General features: G+C 37.3%; 1 protein-coding gene across 1 annotated transcript; it reads left to right on the plus strand.

Annotated features, from left to right (window-relative positions):
* The first annotated feature begins 4,210 nt into the window (after window positions 1-4,210).
* Window positions 4,211-9,999, plus strand: LOC103461045 (cytoglobin-2-like). The gene is made up of 3 exons (XM_008403361.2): window positions 4,211-4,376; window positions 5,749-5,980; window positions 8,607-9,999. Exons 1-3 carry the CDS (start codon window positions 4,324-4,326, stop codon window positions 8,769-8,771), a joined length of 450 nt encoding a protein of 149 aa, XP_008401583.1. The 5' UTR covers window positions 4,211-4,323; the 3' UTR covers window positions 8,772-9,999.
* Window positions 10,000-10,446: the final 447 nt, after the last annotated feature.

Below are 10,446 nucleotides of genomic sequence, written 5' to 3' on the forward strand. Positions count from 1 at the left end.
TAAAAGTAATGAACAGAATCGGTGACAAAGGGCAGCCTTGGCGGAGTCCAACTCTCACCGGAAACGAGCCCGACTTACTGCCGACAAAAAACTAACTAACTAACTAAAACATACTGAAATTATAGATGTAATATATTTTATTATGTTTATGAATCTATTTACTGTCCTTGAAATTGATTTCCCCCCCTCCCAAGCAGTTTACGTAGTCTGTCAGCAAATTACAGCACTCCATAATCCTCTTGTCTGCAAAACGTAGACAGTAAAAGTTGGGAGAAAACACCGGTCAGCTCAGCAATAAATGATTACATATTCTGAAAATGTTATCTTCTGTTGAGGATTCTTTACCCAATTAATGTAAACATAATCACAATATGATGCTTTAACCATTATGAATTCTAATAATTAACCATAAAACTTCTACCATAACTACTGAAAACTACACAATATTTAACTAATAATAAGTAATAAAAAGTAGCAAACACAGCAAAAACATATTTTGACCTTTATGAATTCTGCACCCAATAATTAACGCATGAAAAAACAAAAACTACTATAATATTTATCTAATAAGAACTAATAAAAGCTAGCAAACACACTATAAAAACTAAGTAAAACAAAAGGCACAATGAAATAAAACCAAACAAATGAAAAACCCCAAACTATTATAACCCTGGAGATGAGGTTGTGGAATATTAGCAATTTACTGATTCGAGGTTTTGGGAAATTGCTGCAGATGACATTAAGTTTGTCTTGGTTTTTATTCATATTTTTATTTTTGGGTATTTACTCCAAATTTTATAATTGTTTTATTAATTTTACCAAACATAATTTTATTTTTTGTTTTATCATTTATACTGGTGATGTTGTGATTGTTGTAAAAGACTTTGAACCTTGTCAACTCGGCTTCCCAGTGAGTGTTGAAAGGTAGATGGTGGAAATTCCCTTGACACCTCTGCATTAACTCACCCTGCTTGCTGAGCTGTTGTGTACAGTGAACATTTTAAAGCTCAACTTGAATCTTTTACGTCCAACCATTTCAACCTTGTTTATGTCTCCGCTCCCATCTACCAGATGGTTCGCAATAGGAATTCCCCATGTATGCACATAAAGTATTTTATAAGAGCCAGCAGGACCTTAAACACAGTCCAGATACGTTGGAACAGAGGCTGAGGATATTCTCCAAAGGCCGCATAAGGAAGTGGGATTGCTTTGAAAGTCTGGACTAGTGGGTTGAATTGAGGACCTCTTTTTGCCTTCAGACCTCCCATTATTGGAGGTTCATTCAATGCTAATCTGCTGAATGAACGCTGCATAAGATGCTAAAGAGAGAGCTAGCGCTGACAATATTTAATATGGAGCCCAGTGGAGGAAGGGGTCGCATGCTTATGTTCAGGGAGTGTCGCAGAGAAAGCCGTAAAACCTATGCTAATGACGCTCATATTTCCTGAAAGTAGACTCCTGTGGCTACGTTTTGATGCATAAATTATTTCTGTATAGTGAAGTATGTACGAACAGCAGCATTTTGTTTGAGAAGCATGAAAAAACGTCAGTTACTAGAGTGCGCACTCTGTCAGCTGAAGAATTCCGCCATTGGATTACATTGTAAACCTGAAAAGGGCCCAAAATTTCCATGAGACTTAAATCGCGATTTTAGAATAACTGTAAAAGATACCAAAAAGCTGAACCATTTGAAGATAGGGTGACATCTTCTGACTTGTTTAAAAGTTGAATGGAGTTTCTAGGCAGAAGCAGGCAGAAGTGGTAAGAGGTCAAAGAGCACAAAGATTTAGCTGAATTTTGTGGAATTCTGAAGGATTTCAATGCATTTTTATGGGGCTGAAATTTTTATAAAAGTTTGAATATTAAAAAAAAAATGGTATAAAAGCTGAAATCACCAAAAGATAGCAGAAGTCTCCAGAAGAAGTTGAAGGTTTTGATATATGAATTGCTGAAATTGGTTGAAGAATGTACATATTCTTTAGAAAAGGATGCAGTAAGAGTTTCAGACAAAAAAGACTGGTACATTTTTAGTGCTTTTTAATGTCTAATTGATCATCTTCAGAATAAAAAAACAAACTATTATGATTAATCTTACAATCATATCACCTGTTCATATGCATCTAAGTCTACAGGGACTGAACTGGAAATGGAAGAAGGTTGTGTGGTGAACCATTTCTGTATTGATTAGGTAATTTGTTTTATATTTTTTTATCAGATACTCCAAGATGCTTGACATATTTATCTGTTTTTACACTAGAGCCAGTCTTAGGATCACACAGCTGGCAAAAGTGAAAAAAAAATCCACCTGTATGTCAGGGGAGTTGCACATCCTAAAGAAGTCATAAATTTATACCAAAAATTAAGGCCAGAAAATGTCTTAAATTTAGTTTAAAAATGTTATCTGACCTTAAATATGTTAATTTTGTTGTTTATTTCTGGCAGGCAAATGTTTGAGTCACATGCAAATGTTTACATAGAGTTTTGTAGCATAATTGCAATTGAGGCTACCAATAACTAGCTGCTAATATACCTTTGCTATCTAGTTTATTTTATATCTCTTGCATTAGCACAAAGCCAGGTTTCTGTTTTTGCCATGCTGGACTGTCATGCTGCAAGTTCCCCCTGTATCTATAGCTTTTTGGTCTTAAATTTCATTCAAGCTGGAATTTTAAAGGTCTTAAAAAGTTTTAAATTTGTCTCTATGGAACCTGCAGATGCCCTGATATGTGACCTCTACATGATTTAATGATCAAATGCAGATTTTTTTTTAAAGCAGCCTGATCCCAGTCACGTCACGTTTATCCAAAATTTACACCACTGAGGTATAACAGGTGGCAGGAAGCAGAGAGACTAAATGTACTGCAATGTACAAACAGGCATGGTAGACATTGCTGATCGAATCATTAATAATTCTGCTACTTTGAAGATTCAGAAGTGATAAACACACGTCTTCTCATAGCCCCCACAGCTTCCTCTGAATATGTGGGTCGCTTCAGGGCCATAGATTGTTTCCGCTGGCGTCCAGTAGTGACTGCATTTCAGCTGTAATGTAAACAACCAACCAAAAAATTGGATTCCAGCGAAATAAATTGGAACATTATACCGGCAGTGTGAACATAGCCTCATCTCAGTGTTTGGTCAGCGTTGACCAAACTCAACATGTTGTGACGGTAGGACAGAAAAAAAAAAAAAGTTTTTTTCTGGCAAGGCTCCCAAACAACCAGTTGGCATGTAGACAACATCCAATGGTTGCTATGGAGGCCTAATAGCTTTAATAGGCCACTTTGTGCTGCACATCTCCAACAATTAGCTTTATAGATGTTGTGACTATGTTATTGAAATTATTCAGGTTTTCTAATAACTTGGGCACAATTAGTAGGACTTAAAATGTTAATTATTCAACTGCTATAAAAGGTGAATGTATTTTAAGGCTTTTTTCACGTCTTTCCCGGTGCTTTTAATTTAATGGGAGCACAAAAAACGAATGAAAACAGGGCATTTAATACATTTTGTGAGCCGCAGAGCAGATCTCTGCCCTGATTTTGTAGATAAAAGCTGTGACTCCATCTCAATACGGCTGAAAAAGTGTTAAACTCTGAAGGTAAAATAACGAAATTGGTCCAAGTGACAGTTTAGTTACAGTTTCTGTGCCAGTGTGCGTCATTATAAGAAACTGATTTAGTATTATCTCTTCAATACGAGTACCAAGACTTCAATACAAGTACCAAGACTAGTGATTGATTAGTCTATCGATTATTCTGATGATTAATTGGATACAAAAACAGGCACATCTGGCAATCTCTGTACTCCAGTTAGCTATTAATCTTTACTAAATGAGCTGATTATTTCAATAATCGATTAATTACGATTCATCTGATTAATCGTTACAGCCGGGTCTTATTGTTATTATTTCAGCTATTTATCAAGTAAGATACCTGATGAGAGATTTTGACTCTGGCAATTATAACGACTCCATCCAACGGTGTTAATTATCCAAGTCCTGACACAACAATCATAAAAAAACAGAGTCCTTAACTTTTAAATTGATTTCCTCCCAAACGTTTCTCTTCATCTCTGAGCAGCGGTGAAAACTCAAACATCTTCCACGCTTTATTATCATCATTATTATTATTCTCCCTAATACATCCTGGATAGGCGCCATTCTGTTCTGTGCACTCGCACTGGAACTCCACGAAAATTAGACGCCACTTTCTGCACACCTGCATCCAATTACGCTGCGAGCGTCTTATCAATCTTAACTACGCCGTCTCATCAGCGCTTCTGCACTTTAAATGTCTCTGTTGGGAACTTCCTGCTGAACCGATGGGGCAGAGCCAAATTACACACTCGCTCGCAGAGAAAAAAAGAGAACTCATGTAAGTTACTGAACTGCACTCCGAGATAAGAGGAGGGAAACGCTGATTTCGATTTATGGTGAAGAGAGCAGCTAAACGCTTCACAATTATCTTCTGTGGACTGTGTAGCATTTAATTATGATTAAAGGTTTCAGCTTCCTGCAATTTGTTCCTTCAGTCAATACATTTATGGGTTGTTCTTTTAATTTATAATTCAAGCATTTGTGTCTTTCAGAATGAAGGTTTTAAAAACATTGAGGGGGAAGAAAATCACTCTTTGCCTTTTGGAGTCCAGAGTTGCTTCAAATGATTATGTTCAACACACCCTGCCATCATTATTCCCACAGACCAACTCGCGTCTCAAAGATTATTACCCTGTGAGCTTCGTAGATGTTCACACGTTGATCAACCTTTGGGTTTTGATTTAGCCATCGTCTTACCAAGCACTTTTGGTCTAGTTTCTAATGCAAATACCCGAGTACATTTGAAATAAGATGAAACTAACCTATAATTAACATTTCAGCAAGATATAGGCGCTTCTTTTGAGTGCGCTGCTTTCACTTCTGATACCGATATCTGAGCCAATACCGATCCAATACAGAAAAGCAGAGCTGAATTGACTTAAAACGCTTCTTTTTTTACAAATACAGACATAAATGTACTGAATTTAAATTTTATTTTGTAACTCTGCAACCTTAAATACACCAATGGCTTCACAAGCTTGGTCAAACATGTAAAAACAACACAACTTTAATTTGTTCAGTCGGTTCAATTATGAGAATAACAGCCAATGTAAAATAAATAAACTGAAATTAACAGGTTGACTACCTTGATTAAATATGTAAAAAAATAAACGGCAATAAACCTTCTTTCAAATGGTTCAGAAAGCGTAATTAGTAATCCTAAATATAACGCAAAATAAATAAAGCATGACTTAATAAAGCACAAAACGGAGTTGAACTGAATACATTTGACCTTATGGATCAGGCACATTGTCATCGTTACCTGATCAGAATTTTTATCAATATTGGGACCAATACAGGTATTAATATAGGATCGATGCATCTCTAGTTTAAAGTCAATAATTCTTGAATATTGATCAAATACTAGTTTGTTTTTTCACTTACAACATGGGAAAATGTCGTTATAAGTGAAGAAATGTTGCTGGAAAGTTAGTCCTGTGTTATTTTAAGTTTTCTCAGATATCTGCACTAGAAACTAGACTAAACTGCTTGATAGGATTTTTTGGTTTGAGGTGTTTTTCCATTGGGTTTGTGCCCATGAGAGTGAATGGAAAAGTGTGACCACATTTTGCTTTTACATGAAAGGTAAATCTATTTATTTAGCTTCCCCGATCCCCATTATCCATGATGAAATATCCTTTTTCCTTCAGGTTTTTTGTCAACTTCCCGTCTGCAAAGCAGTATTTCAGTCAGTTCCAAGACATGGAGGACCCTGAGGAGATGGAGCAGAGCAGCCAGCTGCGGCAGCATGCCTGCAGGGTGATGAACGCGATCAACACTGTGGTGGAGAACCTCAACGACCCAGAGAAGGTTTCCTCGGTGCTGGCGCTGGTGGGAAAAGCCCACGCCATCAAACACAAAGTGGAACCCATATACTTTAAGGTAGAGCTGAAGAAAGAAAACATTTGCTTTTTATTACTGTCTTATGGTCAAATGTCTTATCCTTACCACTTTTCCTCTATTCAGTTTGAGATTACAGATTTGTACTTATTTTTATTACACAAAATTCACTTTTTACATGTCTCTATGCTTCCATTTGGGTTTCTACAACTTATAAAAAAAGACAGCAAGAAAAAAAATACCCAGCAATTTTTTGGCAAGAAGCTTATGTTTAAATTACCCCTTTCAAAAACCCTCTGATTGTTAAGTCCCAATCAACGGGAACTGTGCCGTTACCTAGCAACCCCAGCTGAGACTATCCCGTCACCTAGCAACCCAAGTGGAGCTGCAGAACATTTGGTCAGTTGATTTCATTCGCTTTACAATGGCTGCTGGAAAAGACAACTGTTTTTGTTATCTACTTACACTTGGTGAGTTCTTGTTGGTTGTACAGGAGGCTCTAATTCTGCTTTTCGAATATGTTGAGGTGTATAATTGCGCGTCTGTTTGCAGCCATTTTGTAAGTGTAAACGTTGAGTTGGGGAATGTGGCAAAGTAGGTAGAACTGACCAGGCTGAAATCTATTTATCTGAGAATGATTTTGTGCAAAAAAATGTAAAGAACATTTCGTAAAGCCCACAAACATAAACTAACCTGTTCAAGGAAGCATAATAGGTCACCTTTAACAGTCCACTGCTGGCTTTCTAGAAGCAGTTATAAGGAAAAACTTGGGTGATAAGATTTAAAGAAAAAGTGCATTTTCCTCTGTTTCTAGCTGTGAAATGGTGAAAAAAAGAGTACCTAATTCAGGCTGGCTTTTTCCTCCGCATTACTGCAGCACAGTAAATGATCCTGGAGGTCAGCTGAAAGCGAGGCTCCCAGTCGCTTCACAGAAGTTTGTTCCAGTATTAAATGTTCTTTAGAGAGTTTTTCTGACAGAAAAAAGGTGCTCCGCCGTTATGTGAAGGCCTCCAGTTGATCAGAGATTGGGCAATTATGAGAAAATGGCTGGGGTAATATTACAGTAATGTACTGCAAATCTGCTAGATGCAGAACTGTGGAAAAAAGTAAAAAATAAGTTTTAAAATGTTCTTTTACTAGTAGATCTACGGTTTATAGATTAATTAGGAGTGCAGCTGCGATTAGGGCATCGTTTTCACTTCTACTGCTTTTAAAAATTTGTTCAAGGTTGTCCATTTTAATTAGTAAATAAATGACTAAAAATGTGAGATGGCTCATAACTCAACAAAGCTTAGTGATGTTTCACAATGGTTAAAAAACCCAGTCCTGGCAGACCAGGAATAATGATCAGAAACACAACAATGGTACAAACTGTCCATTAATAGCTGTTATTATCCATTCAAAATCACTCCCAGAAAATTATTGATCGAGTCTATTCAGGTATTGTGATGAGATTTCTATCGCTCCAAAATCTAAATGTGGGTCCAATGAGATCAGACGCCTGATGCTTTTATTGTGGGAGAAGATTTAGTTTCCATTTGTCTTATTTTCTCTGTATGGCAGAATGTGTGTGTGTGAACAGAGTGAGAACGTCCATCACAGCAGCACACAACCACTGCAGAGTCTCAGATTAACCTGAATGTGATGGTAACCTCACTCTTAAAGGGGACGGATTATGCAAAATCGACTTTTTGGAGCTTTGTATCATGTTATAATGTTATTCTCTCATCATAGTCATACCTGGAGTGATGCTTTAATTCATTCATCCATGTTTGAGAAATCCTTGAACCATTCTGCGGTGTCTAAATGCTTGCTAATGGAAAACACCACCTGTTTTCCCAAAGCTCCTCCGAGGAGCTGCTCAGCTCCACCAGACTAGCGGCAGCAGCAGTTAGAAAACACTTGGTGGAATTGATAGTCCACTTGTCATACAAACTACGATGCTCCTAAGAACGGCTGAACACGACATCAATGGATAGCGTCAAGGCAGGAGCTTCTTAAAGAGACAGAGGCCAATTTCAAGGCATCAAATACATGGGAAGCTAAAGGGAATCTATTATGCAAAATTCAGATTTTGCACATTTTTGTAATTTCATTTGGGTTTATACTATTTCTAGAGACAGTTAAACAGATGTAAAAAAAAAAAAAAAAAAAAAACACCCAGCCATTTTTTTGGCAGTAAGTTCATGTTTTATGGTGTCTGGCCGGAAAATGAGCTGTTTCAAAATCCTCCCATTTGTTACGTCACATTCGCCATCACTGCGCCGTTACCTAGCAACCCCGTGCAGATGGTTTTACCGCTGTATGTGATGTACAATGGCTGCTGGAAAAGACAGGTGCTTTTTTCTTGACTTACCATGCAGAAACCACTTGCTGCATTCTTGTTGATTGTGCAGGAGGCTCCACTTCTGCTTTTCAAAGACATACGGTTGTATATTTGTGCATCTGTTTGCAGCCATTTTCGTGTGCGCGTGTAAACATTGAGCTAATTTGGATTTAAAGTGACAAGACGCCCTCAAACAGCTCATTCTGTAAGGAGATAAAATAGGAATGACCGAGCAGTAAAATCTCATTATCCAAGAATAATTTTATTAAAAAAATGTTCTAAACATGTTTTGCATAACCCATAAATGTATCCTAACCTGCTCCTTCTCTTTGTCCCACCCAGATCCTGAGCGGAGTGATCCTGGAGGTGCTGTCTGAAGACTTCCCAGACTTCTTCACAGCGGAGGTGCAGTTGGTGTGGACCAAACTGATGGGGGCGCTGTACTGGCACGTGACGGGGGCCTACACCGACGTGGGCTGGCTCCAGGTCTCCAGCTCGGCAGTGTGAGAAATCAGGAAGATGGTGGAAGTTTTTGTTGGAGAAATAAGTAGCTGCATGTGTGAAAGATTGGGAGTTTGGTTTCACAGACGTGGATCAGATTAACGCAGTAATCCGTGCAACATTCTTCCACACTTTGGTTGCGTTTTGGTGCTGAGCTTTTGTTGCTACGCTGCAGAGATCAGCTGGACACCAAGCGATGTAACTAGACATCACCTTAGCTTATGTAAGTGGTGTTTTGGTACATGCGTCTTAGCGGGAGGAAAAAAGGCTGTTGTTTTTAGTACCTACCATCCAGTTCTTCTTCAGGTAACTCCTGTTGCTTCGGATCATAGAAACCATGACTCTGTGTGTAGCATGAGTGCTTTCTTATTAACGAACTGCCACGTGTTTAGGCACGCAACTCTGAAAGCTTTCCGATTTCACTTATTTCTGTGGTGGTCAGTCTTAGCTGTATCTCAAGGTCTGTTAAGCTTTAGATGAGAACACATGTAGTTAAACATGAAAACAGATGTACAAACTCTTGTCTTTTCAAATATTGGTTCAGATATTTTATTTTCTGGGAGACTTATCTTCTCAAAGAAGGTTATAATTAAACGGTAAGAGTATCTGATGAGATTTTGGCATTGTGAGATGAATGATTTTATATGTTACAGTTCAATCCTGTTTTTTGGTGACGTAACCTTCTACAAAACTTGATGTCTTGTTCTTTCTTCTTGGTAGCAACACAATGGGGTTGAAGTGGAGTAGATTTAATCAATGTTCTATTAACGCACACATCAAGGTAAACCCACGCATTTTCTGTACTAATCTAGGCAACAATTGGAGTTTTCTCTTTGAATTTACCGTCTTATCTAATATAAGGTGTAATGCATGTAGCAGCTGTAAAGAGCGGCTTCCCATGCACACAGTTTTACTGCAACAAGTTTTTTTTCCCACCAACTTTATAACATTTATATTCAGTCCAACACAGAGTTGGTGTCTTTTTTAAACAGATATGTTTCTCCTCCTCAGATTTTGTAAAATAAATCTGTGTAGCCTGTTGGATTCCAATCAGAAACGCTGTAATACACATGATTCACCAGCAGGTGGCACTGACACAACTACACAAATTCTAAGAGAAAACATACTAAGCATGGCTAAAGCATTGCTAGGCTAAAAACATCACTTAAGTTTCTTTGAAACAATAATTTTACATTTAAAATTTAATGGAAAAATGTTAGAATAACCAATTTTTTAAAAATGGCTTCACTGTTGTGAATCAGAAAGTCAGACTGGGAATGTTCAAAGGAGCTTTTATGTAATTTTTCATTAAAGAAAACAAACCAAAACTTTTTCCCACCTCTAGATATTTGTTTTTGGGCCAATATTTACCGTACAAGCCTGGTATTCAAACCCTGGATGATTATTATAAGCCCATTTATGGTGAACTTGCTCTACCACTGAGCCACGCAGCACCAACAAAACAACAAATATGCAGCCCACATGAATGCACCAAAAACAGTTTTTAAGTCTTTTCACCTGGAAAAGATTTTCAAAAACCTTTTCAAGAGATTTTTTTCTAACAAAAAAATTAATTTATGTGAATTAATTTGCTAAATTAATTTATCAAATAATTTTAGATCAAATTAGATACATTTTCTCTAATATTAATTAGATAAATTAGGAAAAAAAAAGATTTTCT

The sequence above is a fragment of the Poecilia reticulata genome, unplaced genomic scaffold (assembly GCF_000633615.1).
Source record: "Poecilia reticulata strain Guanapo unplaced genomic scaffold, Guppy_female_1.0+MT scaffold_505, whole genome shotgun sequence".
NCBI classification, from domain to species: Eukaryota; Metazoa; Chordata; class Actinopteri; order Cyprinodontiformes; family Poeciliidae; genus Poecilia; species Poecilia reticulata.

Excerpts from the sequence above, each read along its gene's own strand:
- LOC103461045 (XM_008403361.2), top strand. The coding sequence starts at position 4,324 with ATGGGGCAGAGCCAAATTACACACTCGCTCGCAGAGAAAAAAAGAGAA. Across the intron at positions 4,377-5,748 it reads GAGAAAAAAAGAGAACTCAT|GTTTTTTGTCAACTTCCCGT; the intron begins GTAAGTTACTGA and ends TTTTTCCTTCAG. Across the intron at positions 5,981-8,606 it reads TGGAACCCATATACTTTAAG|ATCCTGAGCGGAGTGATCCT; the intron begins GTAGAGCTGAAG and ends TGTCCCACCCAG.